The following is a 24,910-nucleotide window of genomic DNA, read 5'->3' as shown; positions in this document are numbered from 1 at the left end:
ATTTCTACTGGGCCTTCAATATTCCATCTCTAAATACTGCCCATTCACTTTCTATTGAACTCTTTTCTCCTGTTTCAGTCAATTGTTATCTAATGATCTCCTGAAACTCTCACCAGTCTCTGGCTCTTTCAGTTTATCCAGATTCCATTTCTTTAATTTACTACCTTTCTGCAGTTTCTTCAGTTTTAATCTGCAGTTCATAAGCAGTCAGTTGTGACTAGAGTCCACAACTGCACCTGGAAATGTTTTGCAGTTTAAAATCTGGTTTTGAAATCTCTTTCTTACCATTATGTAACATACCTCCAGGTATCTTCCACACGTACAATCTTCTCCCATGGTTCTTCAAGCAAGTGTTAGAATTACAAATGGTACGCAGTTTAATCATTGCTGTCAGGGAGCTCTTTCATTCATTTCCCCCCATTCATGTTCTCCTACTATGTTTTCCCTCTCTTCCATTTTTTTTACTATCGAATTCCAGTCACACATAACAAAAAAATTTTTGTTTCAGGACTTCAACTATGTAAACAATCTCTTTTATCTCAATAAATATTCTTTCAATCTCGTCATTTTTGAAGTTAATAGGAATATAAACATGTACTCCTGTGGTAATTGTTTGCTTCATATCCACTTTGGCTATGATTATATGTTCATGGCGTTGTTCATAGTAACTTACCTACTTCCTTGTTTTTCTTATCCAGTATTAGCTACTCCTGTATTACCCCTCTTTGATGAGGTGTTGATAAACCTGTCTCACCTGACCAGAAGTACAGTTTTTTTTTACCACCACACTTTACAAATTTCCACCATATGTAGCTTAAAACTTAGCCATTTCTCGTTTTAAATTCTGTAACCTATGTACCTGCATAAGGGATCTAGCATTCCACACTCTGACCAACAGAACACTAATTTTAACTTTCTTGATGGTGACATCCTCACGAGCAGTCCCCGTGTGGAGCTCCAAATAGGTGGATTATTTTATCTGTGTATTATTTTACACAAGATGATGCCATCATCGTCAAGCCGTACAGTAGGAATCCACAGCCTTGAAATATTTGATGGTTGTAGTTTCTCCATGCTTTCAACTATTTGCAGTAGAAATGTAGCAAAGCAATCTTGGATAATATTACAAGACCAGATAAGTCAATCATCCAGACTAGTACCCTGTAAATACTGAGAAGGCTGCTGTTCCTGTTCAGAAACTGTAAGTTAGTCAGGGCTCTCCACAGATACCCCCTCCATTGTTGTTGCATCTGTGGTATGGCTATATCTGTACCATTGAGGCACAGAATCCATTTCACCTCAGCAAGATCCATGATAATGGGAAGCTTAGTGTGTATTGCTTCATTGATTATGTTTTGATTAGAGATGTGCCACAAGCTCAGATTGGGAAAAGAAATGGGCCATGCCCTTTCAATGGAACCATTCCAGTATGACAAGATAGGGATTTGAAAGCTGTCCTGAAGGAGAGTCCATTGTCTTACCACATTGTTGTATAAAGAAATACAATGTTATTAATGTTGAGGCATGGAAGGAATAAAAAAAGAAAATGAATAAAAAAATCTATTTATGGTGATGAATTATTGCTGAAACAAGTTTGGGGATAGTGAATATACTTGTTTTGAGGGTTATCCACAAATCCCATATTCTTTTTCTGTAGACAAGGATCAGTTATGAGAAGAGCTTAGGTGTACAATGATTATTTAAATCTACATCTACATCTACATCTACATCTATACTCCGCGAGCCACCTTACGGTGTGTGGCGGAGGGTACTTATTGTACCACTATTTGATCCCCCCTTCCCTGTTCCATTCACGAATTGTGCGTGGGAAGAACGACTGCTTGTAAGTCTCCGTATTTGCTCTAATTTCTCGGATCTTTTCGTTGTGATCATTACGCGAGATATATGTGGGCGGTAGTAATATGTTGCCCATCTCTTCCCGGAATGTGCTCTCTCGTAATTTCGATAATAAACCTCTCCGTATTGCGCAACGCCTTTCTTGAAGTGTCCGCCACTGGAGCTTGTTCAGCGTCTCCGTAACGCTCTCGCGCTGACTAAATGTCCCCATGATGAATCGCGCTGCTTTTCGCTGGATCATGTCTATCTCTTCTATTAATCCAACCTGGTAAGGGTCCCATACTGATGAGCAATACTCAAGAATCGGACGAACAAGCGTTTTGTAAGCTACTTCTTTCGTCGATGAGTCACATTTTCTTAGAATTCTTCCTATGAATCTCAACCTGGCGCCTGCTTTTCCCACTATTTGTTTTATGTGATCATTCCACTTCAGATCGCTCCGGATAGTAACTCCTAAGTATTTTACGGTCGTTACCGCTTCCAATGATTTACCACCTATGGCATAATCGTACTGGAATGGATTTCTGCCCCTATGTATGCGCATTATATTACATTTATCTACGTTTAGGGAAAGCTGCCAGCTGTCGCACCATGCATTAATCCTCTGCAGGTCCTCCTGGAGTACGTACGAGTCTTCTGATGTTGCTACTTTCTTGTAGACAACCGTGTCATCTGCAAATAGCCTCACGGAGCTACCGATGTTGTCAACTAAGTCATTTATGTATATTGTAAACAATAAAGGTCCTATCACGCTTCCCTGCGGTACTCCCGAAATTACCTCTACATCTGCAGATTTTGAACCGTTAAGAATGACATGTTGTGTTCTTTCTTCTAGGAAATCCTGAATCCAATCACAAACCTAGTCCGATATTCCGTAAGCTCGTATTTTTTTCACTAAACATAAGTGCGGAACCGTATCAAATGCCTTCCTGAAGTCCAGGAATACGGCATCAATCTGCTCGCCAGTGTCTACGGCACTGTGAATTTCTTGGGCAAATAGGGCGAGCTGAGTTTCACATGATCTCTGTTTGCGGAATCCATGTTGGTTATGATCAAGGAGATTTGTATTATCTAAGAACGTCATAATACGAGAACACAAAACATGTTCCATTATTCTACAACAGATTGACGTAAGCGAAATAGGCCTATAATTATTCGCATCTGATTTATGACCCTTCTTGAAAATGGGAACGACCTGCGCTTTCTTCCAGTCGCTAGGTACTTTACGTTCTTCCAGCGATCTACGATAAATTGCTGATAGAAAGGGGGCAAGTTCTTTAGCATAATCACTGTAGAATCTTAAGGGTATCTCGTCTGGTCCGGATGCTTTTCCGCTACTAAGTGATAGCAGTTGTTTTTCAATTCCGATATCGTTTATTTCAATATTTTCCATTTTGGCGTCCGTGCGACGGCTGAAGTCAGGGACCGTGTTAAGATTTTCCGCAGTGAAACAGTTTCGGAACACTGAATTCAGTATTTCTGCCTTTCTTCGGTCGTCCTCTGTTTCGGTGCCATCGTGGTCAACGAGTGACTGAATAGGGGATTTAGATCCGCTTACCGATTTTACATATGACCAAAACTTTTTAGGGTTCTTGTTTAGATTGTTTGCCAATGTTTTATGTTCGAATTCGTTGAATGCTTCTCTCATTGCTCTCTTTACGCTCTTTTTGTTGGTTGGGAGGTGATTAATAATCTGTTCCCCCTGGATGTGAGTCCAGTGTCTTAACCACTGCACTACTTCACTCCATAACTGGCCTTAGTGCATGAAACTGAAGAAATGTCTACCCATTGAAATATTGGGAGAAACATTTCCTGCTAATCATCTCAAGCTAAAACTTGAAATTAAATGATTGCTTATGAGATCATTTGATTAATTTTTATAGGTGAGATTTGCTAATGGTTGGCTATTGTGTGGCTTGGTTAGTGCATCCCTAATGTAGGTCAGATCATCTTAGCATAGGCCTGATATCAGAAATCCTGTAACTTCATTGGTTTTTAGCAAACTCCATTGGTGCACAAGTTCCCCAGTACAGAGGTCTTCACATGTAGGTGTGGTAGTTACAGTAGGGATCTGTTGTAAACTACCCAGTGGTTACATGGACTTACACCATTACAAATGTGGCAGGCTGGTTTTATAGTCCATATATTTGACATGATGCTTAACATCTGGTCAGGAACCTTTCAGTTTGGATGTGTAAATATGATGATACACCAGCCTAATGTTAAAGCTTTCTATCTATAAAACAGTGCCGTCTCACACTAATAACTGTTATACATGTTTTAGGTGTCATTGCTTTGAGTGGAGGAAGAGGGCGAGGATATGATCTGTGGATGTATGCTAAAATGATACTTTTTAATTACTTTACCTCTGAGAAATAACACATTTATGGATTTGTTTTGTCTGGCTGTTTATAGATATGTTTAATAAGTTTGTGCAATTACATTATTGCATAGTGTACAGCTTAATCTGTAATTTTATAATATGTGTGAGCAGTGGACCTTACCACTGGAATTAGTGTGCTTTATTAAAATTAAATTAATATACATGAAACACTAACTTTGCAAATTTGTTGGGTTCACAGTTTAGCCAGCTTGGAAAATCAATGAAACCCATAGATGCAATAGTTTTGTTAGGAGAACCGGTTAGATGGGAGACATCCTTACAGCTTATAGTGGATGGACTTTTGTCAAAGGGATACGCTGAAATGCCTCCTTCGGCTGTACAGTATCCACACATCCCAATTCTTGCATGCAATATGGACTTGCTATGGATGGCAGAGGCTTCCATGCCAAGGTAACTATATGAATGTTAAGAATGTTTATAAAACACATTGCATTAACTAACTGCAAACTGCTGAATATTGAGTTTGTTATTTTTTAAGATAGCTTTTGCAGCCCTGTGTTTAACAAACAGAGAATTGGTAGAGTACACTGGTAAATAGTATATAAAGAGAAAGGTTTGACTACAACAGTAGTTTTTGCAGCTAATGCTCTAATTTTTTGTAGTGCTGGCAAACTGTTTTTACTGACTACTGTTTCCTCCAGTCAGTATCACAAGTACTGTTGTATGAATTATTGGAATACTAGGAGCACTAAGTGTGTGTTGGTGTAGTTTCCCTGTAATAGTGAGAATGGATATATCTAACTGAATGAACTTATATCTTATTTATTAGCACAGCAAACTTTAAAATTTTCAGATACATAAAAACTGTGTGTGCAAAGGAACTTGATTGCAGTTATATGCTGTTTGTGGGCTACTCCCACTAGAATACAGATATAAATGTTATATGGCATTGTTGGCTGGGATATCCCACAGGATGGGTTAAACTGCCTGCCAGAAAATGTGTTCCTTCTCCACCTGCATTGGCCCCTTTCCTTGTGGCTATGTGAGAGTTGTGTGAAATGCTGAGCTGTAGAGTTTGAGTCGAGTGTGATGGATGTATGATGATGATATGATGATATGATGATGATGATGATGATGATGATGATGATGAGAGAAGGGAGAGGGGAGAGGGTCTGAAGTCTGATACCAGCACATAGCTTACTTCTCTCAAATAGCATCTGGGGGGCTGCTGAGCTTAATGTCCATGGATCACCATCAACAGTGTCACATGCCCTCACTTCATGAAACACTGCACAGAGGTTTGGAATTTAATCTAGGACATTAGCTTATAGACTAGTGATCAGAAGTTTTGCACTCCACTCCTCTTCCCCTTGCCAGCCAAATACTGCCTCTGAAAATTTCAACCACTACCAGAATTTGAACCAGCTTATTTTGAGTTGAATGCCACTGCTCAGATGTATATTGGCAATCTTGGCTACGGTGGAAGGTTCCCAGTAGGGAAATGCCTAGCCTTTTAAGAATCTTGTCTCAATTTTGAGACATAAGTTAGTGTGTGGTTTAGAAACAGCTTATATCAGCAATTTGGGCTGACATACTTGGTTTCTTTATAACACTATTTTCATAGTCTATGTAACTTTTATTGAATAATTTAAAGTAATCTTCTTACAAATAAATGTAAGCCATCATTTGATTGTGAACTTACAGGGAACACATTATTTTTTGTAAGTAACCAATGTACCTTCCTAGGAATTTGAGGAGGAGGATGATGATAAAGATGTTTTAAGAGCTGCAGCTATTCTACAGTACAGTGAAGTAATGGCTAGATGTTGTCCCATGGGAGGTGATGAGTCCATGCCTTTCTCAAATATGAAAAATGATGCATTTTAAGATGGAATCTGAAAGATGGGTCACCTTGATATTTTCCTTCATACACACAAAACGTAGCCAGTTGTGAAGAATAAAATTCTGAACCTGCAGAACAAGCATATATATATATATATATATATATATATATATATATATATATATATATATATATATATATACACACACACACACACACACACACACACACACACACACACACACACACACACACACACACTTGTGTCTGTATATGTGCGGATGGATATGTGCGTGTGTGTGCGAGTGTATACCTGTCCTTTTTTCCCCCTAAGGTAAGTCTTTCCGATCCCGGGAATGGAATGACTTCTTACCCTCTCCCTTAAAACCCACATCCTTTCGTCTTTCCCTCTCCTTCCCTCTTTCCTGATGAAGCAACCATGGGTTGCGAAAGCTTGAATTTTGTGTGTGTGTTTGTGTTTATTTGTGTGTCGATCAACATACAAACGCTTTCGTTTGGTAGGTTTGTAATGTGTAGCATATCTTTAGAATTGATGGTCATTGCAAACCCTCATGAAATGATGTGTACAAGACAGTAATAGCCTTTGTGAACCACCTTCTATCACTAAGAAAATTGTGCCGAACTTAAAGGGCTTGGAACACATGATGCCCACATCACTCATTATTGCCTTTCAGACATTCAATATGGCTAAGACAGGAGGAATGTGAGCACCAGGCATATGTCTCACATTTTGATTTAATACTTCATTATAATTTTGGAGTGATGTGGTGTTGCACTGCCTTGGTCTCTAGTAAAGCGTTGGAGGCAGACAAATAATAGCAGTATATCAGGTCCATGTATTAATTGTGTTTTGAAAGCCTCATCACATTTCTTGCTTACTCCCCAGCTCCTCCTTCCAGACTGAGGATATGAAGACTGTGAAGGTAAAGTTCATTAAGAAGGTTAGAATTTATGATGAACAATCAAATTTATTGTTGATTGTTTGCATTGTCTTGCGACCATTTATAAACAAACAACTTGCACATTCCTGTTGTCATATAACATTCACATAAATTTCTTATAACAACTGTTTTGCTTCTGTCTTGAACAGCTATGTTGTAAGCCTTGTCGTCACTTATAAAATTATTCTCATTACGATAACTGCAAGAATAATTCTGCATGTGTACACGTCTTGGACCATGACTACTGCAATAAACAAACTCTTGTTCTCAAGTACACTCAAACACTGTGTATGGAAAACCCATTGTTGTGTCCAGAGAGGTAGTTTCTTGTTCTTCCTGATGCTATTACCTAAAGAGGCTTGAACAAAAACATGAACAAAGTAGCAAACTGTAAGAACAGTAACCTTATATCTCTGAAACTCTTAAAAATTTGAGCTTTGGAGTCTCATGGAGATGGAAGATCCAAGGTGAGAAAGCAAAGAAAAAGAAAAATCAAATCCTAGAAAGAATAATAATGATCCAAGACAAATTACACAATACTACAGTGAAACCATGAATATATTGAGAATGGTGTGGTATATTTAAGTTTTGTAAATGTAGTATACCTAACACAAAAGTATCTAAACCAGTCCACTAAGTTTGAATGGTAAAGCTGTCAGTATTAGTTGTAACAAATCACAGTGTGTAAACAAATATTAATGCCTTTGTACATACGTAAGTCGGTATAAAATTTGACAGATCACAGAATGGAAACAACACTTACTGTCTAGGAAGTAGGTTCTAAGGGGAACTCTGATTTGTAAACAATACCCATGTGTATGAAGTCTGTGACATGCATAACTAAAGCCAGTGTAAAACCTTTCAAAAATATATGCGAATCATTTCCAAGAGAACTCCACAAAAGATGAACCTAAAAAACGAGTGTAGTTCACAAGCCCAGGCACATAAAAATCAAACCTAAACATATGCATCATATCAACAACATTTCACTGACTTACCCATTTGACATAAAAATCAGTAGTAACTAACATTTCTCAGAAATTGCAATAACTTTGTGTAAATGTTTTATACTACACATAACGTAAATATAACAGGTCCTTTTACAAACAGTATTAAAGCAGGTTAAATTTATATTACAACAGCTTCTGACGAGTGTTAATGTGGATAGAGCCAACTACTATATGTAGTATTGTGAAAATGTAAACATCAGTATGGTCGTCTGCTAAAATTTGTATAGATGTTATGGAAATGTTGTTGGAAACAACTATTTGAACTGTGTGCAAGTACAGCTGAAAAGCTGTTTCTGTATGTCAAAAGACTTTTGAAATTTTTGATCTTTGCATGAACATGAAATCGTACAATTGAAAATGACCGTAAGTTTGAAATTACAGTTGTAGTAACTGAAATGAAAAATACACGCAAAGGCAAAAATGTCATTTAAAGTGAAAAAATTAGTCAAAGGTGAAAATGTTGCAATTAAAAAGATTATTACATCTTCAGACTCTGGTGACTTTTTGGTTCAACTCTTATTTGGTTTCCCACAGTGTACTTTACGGAGTTGCACTAACATTCTAATTCATTTTGTTTGATTCATTCATGGTTGGTATGTTGAAACTTAAATTTGATTTGCATTGTTTTCTTCTAGTAGAGCTTTCCATTCCTTTAACCCAATATATGATTGATTATCTGAAAATATACTACTTAGTTTTATTGCATTGATGAAGTGCTTAACCTATTTTGATTCTGCCATGCTAGGAACATTCCTGAAGGGATAGAACCAAGCAAAGTGGTGCAGTGTCAAAGGCTTGAGAACCAAATTCAGGAGCATGTGATGCTTAAAACCTTCACATTGTGTAGTTAGATATTGTGGGAATTTGTGAAGTTCTTCTGGTCAGGTGAGTACAGGATCATAAATACAAAAGCAAATAGGGGTAATGCCGCAGTAGGTTTAATAATGAATAAGAAAGTAGGAATGCGGGTAAGCTACTAATGAACGGCATAGTTAACACATTATTGTAGCCAAGATGGAAGCCCACACTCACCCCCAGTAGTTCAGGTTTATGTGCCAACTAGCTCTGCAGATGATGAAGAGATTGAAGAAATGTGTGATGAGCTCAGAGAAATTGGTAAGGTAGTTAAGGGAGATGAAAATGTAATAGTGATGGGTGACTCAAATTTGATAGTAGGAAAAGGAAGAGAAGGAAAAATTGTAGGTGAATATGGACTGGGGGAAGGGAATGAAAGAGGAAGCCACCTGGTTAAATTTTGCACAGAGCACAGTTTTATTATCTCTAACACCTGGTTTAAGAATCATGAGAGAAGGCTGAACACTTGGAAGAGATATGGAGACATCAGAAGGTTTCAGATTGATTATGTAATGGTTAGATAGAGCCTTAGGAACCAGATTTTAAATTGTAAGACATTTCCAGGAGCAGATTTGGACTCTGGTCACAATTTGTTGGTTGTGAACTGTAGATTAAAACTGAAGAAACTGCAAAAAGGTAGGAATTTTGAGGAGATGGGACCTGGATAAACTGAAAGAAACAGATGTTTTAGAGTGTTTCAGAGGGAGCATTAGGGAAAATTGACAAGAAAAGGGGAAATAAATGCAGTAAAACAAGAATGGATAGCTTTGAGGGATGAAATAGTGAAGGCAGTGAGGATCAAGTAGCCAAAAAGACAAGAGCTAGTAAAAATCCTTTGGTAGCAGAAGAGATATTTAATTTAATTGATGAAAGGATGTAGAATCATATGTCACTAGGGGTAAGATAGATGCTGCCTACAAGAAAGTTAGAACGACCTTTGGAGAAAAGAGAACAACCTGTATGAATATCGAGAGCTCAGATGGAAAAACAGTCCTAACCAAAGAAGGGAAAGCAGAGAGGTGGAAGGACTATATATTGGGTCTATACAAGAGCATTGTGCTTGAGGGCATTATTATGGAAATGGAAGATTATGCAGATGAAGATGAGATTGGAGACATAAGTCGAAACAAGGCCCTGGAGGCAGACAACATTCCATCAGAACCACTGATAGCTGTGGGAGAACCACCCATTACAAAACTCTTCCATCTAGTGTGCAAGATGTACGAGACAGGTGAAATACCCTCAGACTTCAAGAAGAATACCAATAATTCAAATTCCAAAGAAAGCAGATGCCGACAAGTGTGAATATTACTAAACTATCAGTTTTATAAGTCTTAGTTGCAAAATACTAACACGAATTCTTTACAGAAGAATGGAATAACTGGTAGAAGCTGACCTTGGGAAAGATCAATTTGAATTCCAGAGAAATGTCGGAACATGTGAGGCAATACCGACTCCACAACTTCTCGTAGAAGATAGGTTAAGGAAAGGCAAACCTACGTTTATAGTGTTTGTAGACTTACAGAAAGCTTTTGACAATGTTGACTGGAATACTCCCTTTGAAACTCTGAAGGTAGCAGGTGTAAAATATAGGGAACGAAAGGCTATTTACAGCTTATACTGAAACCAGACAGCAGTTATAGGAGTCGAGAGGGCTTGAAAGGGAAACAGTGGTTGAGAAGGAAATGAGACAGTGTTGTAGCCTGTCCTTGATGTTATTCAATCTGTACAGCTAGCAAGCTGTGAAGACAAGCAAGAAAAAAAGGAATTTAGGTAGGAATTAAAATCCAGGGAGAAAATATAAAAACTTTAAAGTTTGCCGATGACATGTTGATTCTGTCAGAGACAGCAAAGGTCTTGAAAGAGCAGTTGAACAGAATGGACAGTGTCTTGAAATGAGGGTATAACGTGAGCATCAACCAAAGCATAACAAGGGTAATTCTAAAGATTAGGTGGGTAGATCACATAACTAATGAGGACGTTCTGAACAGAAGGGGAGAAAAAAGAAATTTGTGGCACAACCTGACCAGAAGAAGGGATCGATTAAGAGGACATGTTCTGAGATATCAAGAGTTCACCAATTTAGTACAGGAGGGAAGTGTGAGGAATAAAAACTGTAGAAGGAGACCAAAAGATAAATACAGTAAGCAGACTTAAAAGAAATGGAGGTTGCTGTAGTTGTTCAGAGATGAAAAGGCTTGCATGGGATAGAGTAGCACGGAGAGCTGCATCAAACCAGTTTTGAAACTGAAAAGTACTACAACAACAACAACAACAGTGGGGAATTTAGTCTTATGGCAAATGTCTCAGGTTGGTTCTTAAAATAGAATGCTCTCTTCTGACAGTGTCACTGAAAGTGACACGTTCTTGCAGCTTCCAAATACACTTGTTATGTCTAAAGTGTAACTGACAGTAATATACTTCAGCAACTTTTGGTATACATGATTCCTGGTGATCTGAACTGACTTGAGCTCTGTGGTATAAAATGCTGTGGTGTTTACAATAATATATTCAAATCTTCAGTTTCTATTGGTCATCATAATTCTGATTAATTACGTTTAAGTTTTCGTGCAAGTGTTTCATTACATTTACATTCCTCAATAACTTTCTTACGAGGTATGTCCACAAAGTAAATTCCGTTTGGTTATATAAAACAAACATGTTCAGATACAGAAAAAATATTTATTGTACAAAATTTTATAACTGTTAAACTACTTTTCTACACAGCTTCCGAAATTTTGTAGGCACTTGTCATAGCGTGGCACAAGTTTTTGTATGCCTTCTTCGTAGAAGGTTGCCGCCTGTGTATTCAACCATGTTGTAACGTGTCCTTTCAGCTCATCATCATCATTGAAGTGTTGACCACCAAGGACAGATTTTAGGTGTAAGAAGAGATGAAAGTCACTAGGAGCGAGGTCTGGGCTGTACAGAGGATGATCAAATGCGTCCCAGTGAAATTCCCGTAAGAGTTGTTTGGTCACATTTGCTCTGTTCTTCATCGTGCACTGGATCATGTCCTTCATTGAATAGTCTAACCCATCTTCTAACCATTGAATCACTTGTAGCATTTTGTCCGTAAACCTCGCAGATTTGCCAATGAATTTCCTTTGGTTTAACTTTCTTTGCAGTTACAAAACGAATCACAGATCTGATTTCACATGCAGCGGCATTTTCAATTACGGCTGACATTGTAACGAGCACTACAAAGCACACATCTGCAGCAGCGATCTGAAAATGGTGTATATGCCTTCTCTCTGAGTCAGAGTAACTGCCCCACATTCTTGGAACTGCGACCGTAGCACTGCTGTGGATAGAAATAGAAATGGAGCTTATTTTGTGGACGACCGTCGTATGTCCTTCTCTTGTGATATTCTGTCAGTCTAATTTAGGCAGATTCCTTTGACCATATGTTGTGCAGTATTAATTTCCCCAAGATCTTTCAGTAGGCATGAGTGACAATGCTTCAGGGGCAGTGTTGTCATTTCAGGGACTATACTCCACTTCAAAATCATATTATAGTATCAACTCCCATTGTCCTGTGCAACAATGCATGAGTTTGCACTTCATAAGAAATGACAACATTGCTTTGTGGTCTGTTCATATCATGGTATGCCATCTAAATAGATAAAAATTAGTTTTGTCACACACAACATATACTTTTCCCATTTCGTCAATAGCAACTGCATGGTGCTCCTTGAAATTCTGTCCCTCAGATTTTGAAGACCTTTTTGCCTATCCCATATTCAGTTACCCAACTCACTGTAGATATGCTGACCCAGATTAATGTGATGGAAAATTGTAGCATATAGTAGCTGAGATCAAATCTCTTCAAATTCTTGCTGTTACTGTTCTCCCCGTATTCACACACAGTCTTTCTTAAAAAAGTTATGTGGGTGCAGAGGTGACAAACTGTAAACACTTAAGAAGTGTTTGTCGAAACCAGTGAATCCTAAGAATGTTTGAGATTGTTTACAACATGTAGACGCTGGAAAATTTTCAGTCTTCTTTATTTTTATTGTTGCAGGTTTCTACCTTTTGGCATGATTAAATGTCCTAAAAACTTTGTTTTTTTCAAATTCTACTTTTGAATCATCTAATGCAAGACATAATACATGTAGGTGTTCATCTGTGGTTCAGTGGCAGTTAAAATGTCGCCTGCATAAACAGTGAAAAATAAGTAAATCTCTGACCAACTTGATCCAGAGCTCTCATGAATACTTCAGAAACATATTTAATCATTTAAACTGGCAACTCTTACTGTTAAGTAAAAATTCTTTGCACTTTCTGCTATCCACATGCAATAGAAGTTGCCAATAAATACTCAAGGTCAAAATACTTAAATACAGGGTAATTACAAAGTTTGAAACATTTGAAAAAAATGGTGCAGATAAATTTTAAAGTGCAAAGTGACAAATGATACAGTATGTGAAAACAAACTCTACAAGTTTTCTTTATGATGATTGCAAATATGTGTCCATCCTTTTCACATTACAGTTCTCTCAGTGAAGAAGGAGGGTCCATTGTCTTGTTGCAAAAGGCACAGAACATGTTGACTTTCTTGAAATCCTGGACATGTTTGACAGTAGCATGTGTATTCTCTGTCCCCTACACGTGTGTTTATCAGCTGACCTATCTTGAAAGATGAAGAGTGACTTTGTCACTTAATATCAATTTGCTTGCAAATTCATAATTTTCAAGATGATTTTGCATATCAGTGCAGAACTACAGATGGTGCAGTTTGCTCGCAGGAACTGAATTTGTACTGCTTCACTCTTACAATCACTTATGAAAGTTTTTCGAAAATGTTGGCTGAACGATGTTTAATTGTGCACAATCTCGATAGGTAGACTTTGTGGGACTTCATATCATCACAGCCCTCACACAGTCTACTGTCTGTTCTCCCATGCTCAGTTGGCTTGAAAGTTGTACATTGCACAACCAACCATTTTCCTCCGATTTCTTCCACCGCTGATGCAGCTTGGCGTGAGATGGTGCAGTTTAGACAAAATTGTCATTCCTGCAGTTCCTAGGGGGGGTGAGAATAGATATTACCATTTTTGTTGATTTGTCCTTGCTGGTGGAGCCTGTAAACCCACTTCACTATGCTTTTATAAATTGATGGTATCTTGTGAAACTTGGCACTGAAAGCTCTTTAAACACTCACTACCACTTGGTAATACTAGCACAAAAAATGCATTCTCTTCCTGGTTTGCCACCATTTTCAGCAACCACAGTTGGTGGCATCCCTGTCAGCAGTTCTCCAAAACATCTGGCTGACACCATGTAAAAATAAAAGTTTGTATTTCATGTGTTCATTTGTTGTATTATGTTAGCCATTTACTGATACCAGTTTTATTAGATGTTTTATGGGCTTTATAATTACCCTATATTTAGCTCCATTAAATTTTTTCAGTCATTGTTTCAAATTATCTGACAGAGCCCTCTGCAGGAGAATAATTCTGTTTATCACTCTGTTATCCAAAACAATGCTCACTGACCCACACTGCTGCATAACAGCATGAATTTGTTTGCTGTAGTCACTGTCCAATCACCCTGTGATTTCAAGATTGAACATTCACTGAATTTCTTGATCTGTGGGTTCTCTCTTAGCTGACAGAATTAAATATTACTTTATCCTCAATCACTTATGTGGAATAACTTTAAATCTGCAAAAGTACCATTTCATTAACTCTGCAATATTAGTAAATGGAAACAGTGCTGCTCCTGTAAAGATGACATGTTGTGTACCAGACAGGCAAATCAAAAAGACTGTTACACATCTGGCTTTTGGCCAAAGCCTTCTTCAGAAAAGCACAAGCAAGCACACCTCAAACATACATGACCACCATCTGCAGCAGCTCAGCCCTGAATGCCATATCATTAACTCTGGTTGATATGAAAATGTTTCTTGACGATAAGGTAAAATGATTTTTGGTTCTTCTGTTTGATAGCCTATAAGCTCTTTCCATTTATCAAGAGTTGTTTGTATCTTTGTAGCAGCTTCTTTAGATTTATCATAAAGTTGTCACTATTTTCATCAAAACACAAAGCTACAGCTTCCTATCCAGTCTTCATATAAAGAACTCTTGGACTCACTTATTAAGTGTCGTCACATTCATCATCAATAACTTCTTTAAAGTATATCTTAATTCCATTGATGGAAATTAAATCCAAACAATACTTGTCTACCGACTAGTGTGCCCTAAAAAACAACTCCAACATTTAAAAATGGGACTACTGACAAAAGAAAATCTCCATCCTGAATTTTTGTTTGGGATGTCTAGCATTTATTTCTAGCTGCACTTATTATTCGTAAGTGGAAAGATGGTCATGGCGATTCTCTCATTAAATTCGTTAAAAATTTTCCATAACTTCAGTTGCTCTACATCCAGGACATGAAGGAATAATCATGCGCTTCCACCTATTTCAGCTTCAGTTATTGGCTTGAAAGTGTCTTAGTAGGTGCCATTCTTCCCATGAAAGTTGGACCATTATTTCCCATCCAATGTCAACTTTCATTTTTTGGATTGGTCCACCCCAGTAGTTGAGTGATGAGTGCAACAGAATGTCATGCCAAGGGGCCTGGGTTCGATTCCCGGCTGGGTCGGAGATTTTCTCCGCTCAAGGACTGGGTGTTGTGTTGTCCTAATCATCATCATCTCATCCTCATTGACATGCAAGTTGCTGAAGTGGCGTCAACTCAAAAGACTTGCACCAGGCGAACGGTCTACCCAACAGGAGGCCCTAGCCACACGACATTTCACTTTCTGGATTGGTAATTTTGATCCCGGTTCCATAGCTTCAGTTTTGTAGTGGATCACATCTGAAACTTACTAATAGCTGTCCTGTGAACTGTGTGGTGGAAAATTGTCTTTCTAACCTTATACCCCATGTATGTGGGCCATCCTCCAAATTGTTTATGCAGATATCTATTTTGTGCTTTTTCTATGTGCACTGACAGAAACACCTGTTTGAACTGTCGCATTAATCCAGCTTAGTGTGATCCATGGTCAGTTTGTATTCTTGAAACTTACAGGTACTAATACTAACATCAACAGCCATCTTTAGAATTGCACTTACCAGATAGTGACATTTTTCTTGCACTGTTGTATTGATTTTCTTTTCCAACAGGTGCTCATCTAACTCGGGCTGACAATGGCTCCTATCTGCAGCGGCCAGTTGTACTTTCTTGATTTCGGCTTCCAGGTTTGTATATTGTTTCTGTACACCAGCTACAAAATTCACAAGCGACTTCTCATTTTTGAACATCTCTTTAGTTTTGGGAGCTTCTGCATATTGTCTGTTTATTTTGTCTTCGAATTAATCAAGTTACGTTTTATTATCCTTTCAAGCTTCCTCATTCTGTTTTTTGATTACATTCGTTTTTGGTCTTTATTTCATTCTCTTCTCTGTGAACTTCATTATGGAACTCTACCTATTTTCCATGAATTTATCAATGGGTTCTTTCCACATATGTGACTGCAACACCACACTCAAGACTGCTCTTCTTAATTTGATTTTCTATTTGCCATTAAATGTCATCAATTTTTTTGGTTTTAATTCATCAATTTGTTGGTGAAGATTATAATTCATTTCCATTATGTATTCCAACAGTTGGTTAAGTTCAACATTCTGCAATTCCTGTCTAACTACCAGTGTTGTTACCTCCACTTTTGAACTGAATACCGGTGCCCCGAGTTTATAATTATAACAGGTTAGACTTCCATGAATAAATAATAAATAAAATAATATGGAATTTGTGTCTGATTCTAAAATAATTTCAGAATTTTTGTGCGTATTTATGTTGTGTATGAGGCGGAACTATGGGCCTCATGGAAAAAGGGTGACCTGGCTGAGTCACGCAATTTGACTCTTAGTCTGATCACAAGGGGTGGCCATTATTGCATGCGTTGATCACATAGGCTGATGTGAGGATCAATGAACTACACTTGACGGGATGTACCTGGAACATCTTAGGTGATTAGAAGTAAGTAGAGAGAAATACAATTAAATACGTAGCTTTAATTCAGCATCAGCGATGAACGTCGATCTTGGCTTTGTACAGTAATATTTACAAGTGCAGTTATAGACTGAACTGCGAATACTACTTTACAATTCTGATTGCTTCACACATATAGATCAATTGGCAATGCATAAACTGTATGTGGCGCCTGGCTAGGTCGTAGCTGCTGACTTAGCTGAAGGCTATGCTAACTAGCGTCTCTGCAAATGAGATCTCTGAAGCTATAACAAGTGAACCATTCCTATTAAAGTCGGCTGTAGAACTGGGCAGTGCGCTAGCTTGTCTAGTAAGACCAGCCAAGTGGCGGTGCTCGGTCTGCTAGCGTCGACAGTGGTGACTCGCGTGTCCGACATGTACTGACGGACCGCGGCTGGTTTGAAGCCTACAACAGAGCAAGTGTGGTGCCTTGCAGTGACACCACAATTTACATCTTCTACACTAAAATTTTTGTTGCCACTTATTGTTAAATGAAGCTCTGCAGCCTATAAATTGTAATTGTACCTACTCAAAATGTATACTTTACAGATTATTATAACATTTTTTCAGTGTTGCTCTTATAAAAAAGTGCACTACTTTCTGATATGCAGCACTCTGACCATGTAATGTGGTTTGACTGTATTGGCATCCTTGAAGACTGAGCTGAACTCAAAGTACATACTATGCATCACCATGTGTATCATCCTGGATCTTCTTAATTACACTTCAATCTTCCTCATTTTCAGAGTGGGGATTTCTTGTAATTAGGGGATATGCAGAGCATGAAGCTAAAGTTAATTAACAGGATCTGAATTTATGACAGACAATTGAATATCTTGTTCATATATTTGTCCTCCTGCACCCACCTGGACAGCTGTATGTAGATGGTGAGGTGTGCCGGCCCTGGATCGAATCTGCCCGGTGAGGTGTGCAGGCCCTGGATCGAATCTGCCCAGAGGATTAATGTTGAGGGTCGGTGTGCCCGCCAGTGTGGATGTGGTTTTTAAGCATTTCCCCACATCTGTTTAGGTGAATCCTGGGCTTGTAAACAAGTCCTGCCTCAGTTAGACAGTTTGCAAACCAAACATTTCGAAAACCTTTGCACACTTTCACATGAATCGCTCTACATGCTGACAGTTGGGGGTACACTCATTCCATCCGGGGGGGGGGGGCAATGGTGTGGCAACAGGATATCCCTTAAATTAATTATACCAAATCCGTTAATAACCATACTGACTCTGTGCAGATGCAGGGCAAAGGCACAAGGAAAAGAAGGCAGTTGTTCTCCTCTATAAACAACCAAGTTGCATGTTCTTGTGAACCGTAACATTTTAAGTGAACTTCCTATCGCAACCATCTTGTTTCTACTTTGGATCGCTAATTTATAACTCTTGTTCTCAGTCATGAAATTCTCATTCATTTAGCTGGAAGCATAATTTTGTGTCACCCTTGACTGCATTGTACTGTGGGTTTTATGTGCATATTTTTTAAGCCCAGAGAGGCAGCTTCACTAGTTCTTGCAACTCACTGATGCCATTTCCTAAAGAGGCTCATACACATTCATATATAATTGAGTGAGCTGTGACAGCAGTAACCTTAAATGGTAAATATACTAAAGTAACCTTAAATGGGAAATATACCAAAGACTTTATTTCATACCACATATTCAGTACTGATGCTGCTGTCAGTGACCTGAGCTGTAACCTACTGCCAAGAGAGATCCAGTGCTTACCAGGCTTTCCAGTACTATGCCACAAGTGTTTATCAACTTGTATGACAACACAACAGTCTTCTCTGCATGCTTTGAGCATCCAGTGTAGACATTCCTTTACCAATACTAAGTAAAAGTAACCATGTGGCACCTAAATTCTTAGCTCCATAACAAGTTGATTCAAGATGACACAACTGCTCCTATTTTTTTTATCCAACATTAACAGTGACTCGATTATGAGTTTGACCACAGCAGTTTCACCCCATTCAGGATGCTTATGTGCTATCTTTGATTCGGTGTTCTATGAAAATCCCATAGTTTCATGTCTTCAGTTTGGGTGGCTCATGTGTTTGACTGCAATTGTACAGTTGTAATTAGTAGCACTGAGCATTTGTGACTTACATATGCTGTGTGAAGATGTCACTCAGGTGGACAACACGAGGTTTCGTGATATATTATAATCCAAACCATACTCTTCCACTTTCTCAGGCTAAAGGAGTGCCAGGACTTGAATGAATGTGGCATAGTTTCCATATCAGCAGCTTAGCAGAATTGATGTACTAATGGTTTTTATTTACTGACTGTAAGGCAGCAGACTCCAAAGGTTTGTAGATATTAACCACAGTGATTTTGGCTAGCTCAACTGCCAGAACAAATATATCTCCTGATCTCTTTTTGTGGGTTGATTTGAAATCCATCTGTTATGACTTGACATCTGTAGCAATTCCATTCCCAGCAATAGTACAGCCCGAGCTGTATTTAGGCATGAGCAACTGCACAGGATGTCAAAATTTTGGGGGTGGCAAAATGTTGCCACTGAAAAATAATTTTTAAGTTTGATTTTAATGTGCATTGCATGAGCATTTAGGCATTCGATAATTTATTGGCAAAGTGTTGGCAAATATTTCTACCTGTCATTAAACTCATATTTTACCACTAGTCTACCTGTAAGTGAAGTAATTTGGATGTAGGCTATTAAACTGTAGTGATTTTCTTTGTATTTTTACCACAGATTGTGGCCAAGTTTGTTGTTTATGTGGTAGTTACACTTCAATAAAGATTAAAGTTGAAGTTAATGATTATGGAGATTTGTTGGTGGTAGTCCATAAATGAATGACAGTGGTGTAGTTTAGGAAGGGGGCCATAAAATAAATGACTGCATGGCAGCAACACACACCCTAAATATGGCCCTGAGTACAGTCTACATTTTTCCTATCGTTTTAAAGATCTGCATTGGCCTTAGTGTGGGTCTCGTGTATTGCTATTACATCTACACCATTCTCCAGCATAATACATGAGAGGTATTTGATATTCGGTTTCTTCTATTTTAAGTAGAGAAGTAATATGTAAGTGAGAGAATGAATGGCTGGTTGTGGTAAAAAGAAGTTGTAATTTTTAAGACCCATCATGGCCCAAATTGAACCTCTTTTGAACTACTTCGATTGAAGATGCCTCCCTAGCATATATGTGGCTAGGACATGGGCTGTTTTCTTCAGTTGGAGGTATTTCCAGTTTGCAGTTTTTGTAATGTTTATTGGTTTGCAACAAAACCCAGTTTTTTTTAAGTGGTTGAGACTAAGTACAATGCTCTAAGAAATTTACATGTATCATTTTTATGGTTTGATCAAACTGGTACTTTTAGTGCTATATAACATGACACTGTTCACAATATAAGGCATGTGAACATAGTGTACAGCTGAAATTAGACGTTGCTTATGTTTTAGCAAAAGGTACTCAACCAGTGAAGAAGTTACAGAAAGTCATCCATCCCATTTGAGTGTTATTCATGTAATAAACTCAAGAATGAGATTTTTCTGTAAACTGGTAATAATGGGCTGTTTTCATTAAGTAATATGTGAGGAATAACAGTTTCTATGAAAGTGGTCATTGTGTTATTTTAATTGATGCAGGATAGGGGATGTTAGATCACCAATGTCATTTCGATAATTGCTTCACATAAAATTCACTGATTCTCTTCTGTAAAGATAATAAGTAGTGGTCCAGTTGCAAAAATATTATCCTGTAAAGGTAAATCGTTGGTGTTTATGAAGAGTTTATTTAGGTGTGTTCAGAATTTGCCTGCTGTCTTCTAAATTTTATCAACAACAGATGAGCAACATTATGCTTCATTACCACCACATTACAAAATATTTTCAGAATTAAATACGCAGAACACTCTGTCAGCATAGATATAGCAGTAGTTTATTGGAAACAAAGGTAAAGGTAAAGGTAAAGGTTTGCATTCTGGCCATTAATGGGCCAATCAAGCCTGCCGACTGTCATGTCATCATCAGCCACACAAGGCTGAGTGGACCCCGTTCCAGTCCTTCCATCAATGTAAAATCCCTGGCAGTACCGGAAGTTGAACCCAGGTCCTCCGTATGACAGTCAGCCGCACTGACCACACAGCTTAGGAGATGAATTTAGATAGTCAGTTCTGACATAAGATGATTGTAGTGGAGAATATGAATTGAGAGAAAGTGTTCAGTGTGTTGACTGTAAATACTTCAGTTGTGTCCTTTCAATCAGTTATATTTAATTCTTAAAGTTTTTTCAGTAGCCCTTTGACTCTACTTATGTGTGTTCTATACTTAAGCTTTGTTGGTCATTTTTTGTGCCACTACTTGTATGATCTAAAATATCAGACTTTATTTTAACAAAGATTATCTATTTATGGTGGAGGAGATACATTTGTTTAAAATAAGCCTCTCATAATAACTCTTACAATTTGGCTGCGATATTTTGCCGTGTGATTTATACTCTTAAGGAATGGAAATCTTATTTGGAAGCTCACTAGACTTTTTCATACAGTTGTGGTCACACTACTTTGGCATTTTATTAACATAAGAAACTGGAAAATAGAATAGAGACAAATACACATTCAACATACATATTGGATAAAATAATGAATAACATTTTTTGTCTTTACTTACAATGAGGACTATTACACATTTAGCTTTTGATCAGAGCCTACTTTAGAAAAGAAAAAGAACATACATTCACACTAGCCAGCACATCTCCAGCCACTCTGTGAGGGGTGGGTGTGGGTGTGTGTGTGTGTGTGTGTGTGTGTGTGTGTGTGTGTGGTTTTCTGAACACTGTCTGCAGTTTATCCTTTTCATAATATTATTGATTTCCTACCTGGACTGTTCATTGTTTTAGGTTTAAACTCTTTCAGTCGAATCTGTACAATGGTGGTTTCCCCCAAAGTTATATGACTGTTTGCATATGTTAAAGTTCTTGCATTGAGTTTTGGATCATGAATGTGTGTTTCGTATTATCTGAATTAGCACACCACAGTGCTCTCTCTCACACAAGAAAACCAGATTGTGGTTTTTTGTTCTTTACTTCCTTTTAGATCAGTTCAATGTTAGTTGATGATTTTTATTTTTGTTGTTCAGCATACAAACTCTCAATAATTTGGAACAAATAAATTTCTTCTGGGTATGTGAGAACATTGTCACTATGTAAAATTCTCCCATATTTTGGCCACTGTCATAACAATGGCTGCAGAAGCATATTCATTACCAAAGAAATTTGTGCACCCTGTTGGTTTGTGGGTCATGATACTTGATTTGTGAGTGGGAAATGTACCCAAAAGACAGAAATAAAACAATTTTGAATGAGTGATTGGGGGATGAGAGAGAGACCTTTAGAGTATCATCAACCCTGGGACCACTGTAGACAAAGTGCTAAGTTAGCTAACATTTTTAGTACTGCATCATTTTGGAAATGATTATCTGTGTTGTGCTTACATCACAGGCAATTATTATTTGCCTTAGTCTCACTACCAAAAGGTAAAACATCTAGGTAAAGTGAAAGCCAGTGTCCTTATTCATCCTATTAACATGTGGCTGATGTCGAAAGTACTTTCGTACACCCTACAGAGTCAATTGCACAGTCATTGGTTTTCTGCCAGTGACATGATTTTTTGTAGAATGTATACCTGGAGTTTAACAGCCCAATCTTCATTATATATACTGAAAACGTCCCTTTGATATAAGATCTGTGTTTTGTTGCTGGATGCTGAGAAGTCAGTGTTGACATGACACACACAGGAAAATCTGATCCAGTTTTTGTCAAATGACTTTAGGCAATTAATACATTTGAGATGAGGTCTCCAACAAAACACTTAAGCTCTTATATTTTGTATACAGCTGGTTGGCCGAAAAATTTTTCAGTACCGTAATTTTGTAATGACTTCTTTCTTATAGGTAAAATAAACATTCTTGTGAATTCATAGGTTCCTACAAGGTTCAGTTTTTTCTGCCTAAATCATTCTGTACAGGGAATACTATCTTCAAAAAAATACAGTGACAGTTTGTTTCTTGTTAACTAGGTTTGGTCACGGAGCATTCCTGACATGCTTAGAAGCACTCTACAAAAAAATAAGTGGTATGGACATTATATATTCCGCACTAGTAGGAAAGCCAAGTGAAATAACGTACTATTATTCAAATAATATTTTAATTTCACTGGCAGCTGATTTAACAACATACCCTCAGAGGCTGTATGGGATAGGGTAAGTAAATTTTATTTTAAATATGGTGCATGAAAATAAATGTTTTCCAGTGAAGCCCTTTTATTTCTGATATGCCATAGACATTTTTCAGTGTACTTAAAAGTAATACAATGATACAGTGAAAGAAGGTATAGATTATATGAATGAATGGTATTTTTTTTTTAATTGATTGATTATCTGCAGATATTTGATGCTGGTTTATGTCTGTAAAACTCAAATGGAAAAATGGATGAGGGAAGGTACAGATATGTTAAAAAACCACTGAACACCCTAATAGGCTTCCTTTTTTATGTATTTATCTCACATTGTGTCCAGTGTTTCCTATTCTGTGCTGTCATTAAAATGTATGTAAGTAACAATTATTTACAAAAAACATTCTATTTGTTTCCCATAATGTCTTCAAACTAAATCTTCAACAAATGCTTTTACAGCTTAAAATCTTCATTGTTAGTTAGTTAAATAGTACAGTATACTCTTGTTTATTTTTTATTTTATTTATTTATTTATTTATTTATTTATTTATTTTTTTTAAACTGTTGAAAATTCCTTTTCCTAGTAGTAGTTGCCTGTGAACATTTAGTAGTTATCTGTGAACAGTAATGTCATGTTACAACATGAATATCGTAAACAATATGCTGCTTGAAAACTTCAAGTTCTGGACTGTATTGTTGTGGCGGATATTGTAGTCATTTTGTTTCTGTTAGTGCTGAACAATTTCCGAAAACTGATAATGCATTGTGCTGATGATACAGCAGAAATTGGAAATAATACACAAGCTTGAGGAAGGCAGTATTGATAAGCGGTATCTGGCATTGATTTACAATGTGGATGAAACTGTGATCTGTGATATTTGGAAAAATCAAAGACAAAATAGTGCAGTTTGGTAACAGTTCTGACTGATTTAAAAGTTTGTCAAAGCAGGAAACTATGAAAATGCCTACATGTGCAGAACTGGATAAAGCCATATTGCAATTGTTTCAGCAAAACAGAGCAGAGGGCACGCAAGTATCTGGTCCAATATGTGCCAAACAACCCCAATTTTTCTTTAAACGCTTAGGGATTGAAGGAGATTTTAATGAATCTTCTGGGTGGCTGACAATATTTAAACAGCTTCATGGTATCTGGGAGATTGCCATCCGAGGAGAAAAGCTAAATGCAGATAATAAGGCTGTTTCTGAATTTTGTAATGATATCAAAGAGTTTATTGCATGAGAATATTTAGAGCTGAGGCAAATATACAAAGTGGATGAAACTGGGGTGTTTTGGAACTGTCTATCAGCAAAGACTTTAGCTCTCAAAAGACAAAGTGTAGTGTGCCTAGTCATAAATCAAGTAAGCAAAGGATAACTGTGTTGTGCTAATGGTATGGGATCACATAAAGTTAAGCTTGGTGTAATAGGCGAAGCTAAAAGACCATGCTGTTTCAAAGGAAAAGAAATGCACAATTTACCTATCCATTATTTTCACCAAATAGGGGCTTGGATGAACTGCACAGTATTTCAAACATAGTTCCATAATTGTTTTGTGCCACAGGTATAAGAACATTTAAGATTGAAGGGTCTACCTGCAAGGCTTTATTGTTAATGGACAATGCACCATCCCATCCAAATTAGCTTGTTCTGAAATTGATGATATTTGTAAAATATTTATCCCCTAATGTGACAGCCTTAATTCAGCCACTGGATTGCTGCTTTGAAGAAAATTTATAGAGGAAATCTGCTACAAAAACTTTTTGATGAGGGCAGCAATCTTCAAACATTTTGGAAACAATTGACTGTGCTAGATGCAATGTGTGAAATGTTGGAGG

General features: G+C 37.5%; 1 protein-coding gene across 1 annotated transcript in view; it reads left to right on the top strand.

The window, feature by feature from the left end:
- LOC124722933 (haloacid dehalogenase-like hydrolase domain-containing 5) overlaps window positions 1-24,910 on the top strand; it is a 130,955-nt gene that overhangs the window by 72,908 nt on the left and 33,137 nt on the right. The window contains exons 4-5 of the mRNA XM_047248093.1: window positions 4,440-4,651; window positions 22,921-23,103. Of these exons, the coding sequence (XP_047104049.1) occupies window positions 4,440-4,651; window positions 22,921-23,103 (395 nt within the window). The remainder of the gene's footprint in view (window positions 1-4,439; window positions 4,652-22,920; window positions 23,104-24,910) is intronic.

The sequence above is a fragment of the Schistocerca piceifrons genome, chromosome X, assembly GCF_021461385.2.
Source record: "Schistocerca piceifrons isolate TAMUIC-IGC-003096 chromosome X, iqSchPice1.1, whole genome shotgun sequence".
In the NCBI taxonomy this organism is placed as follows: domain Eukaryota; kingdom Metazoa; phylum Arthropoda; class Insecta; order Orthoptera; family Acrididae; genus Schistocerca; species Schistocerca piceifrons.
Note: the sequence above shows the minus strand (reverse complement) of the source record. Positions and strands in the feature narration are given on the sequence as shown.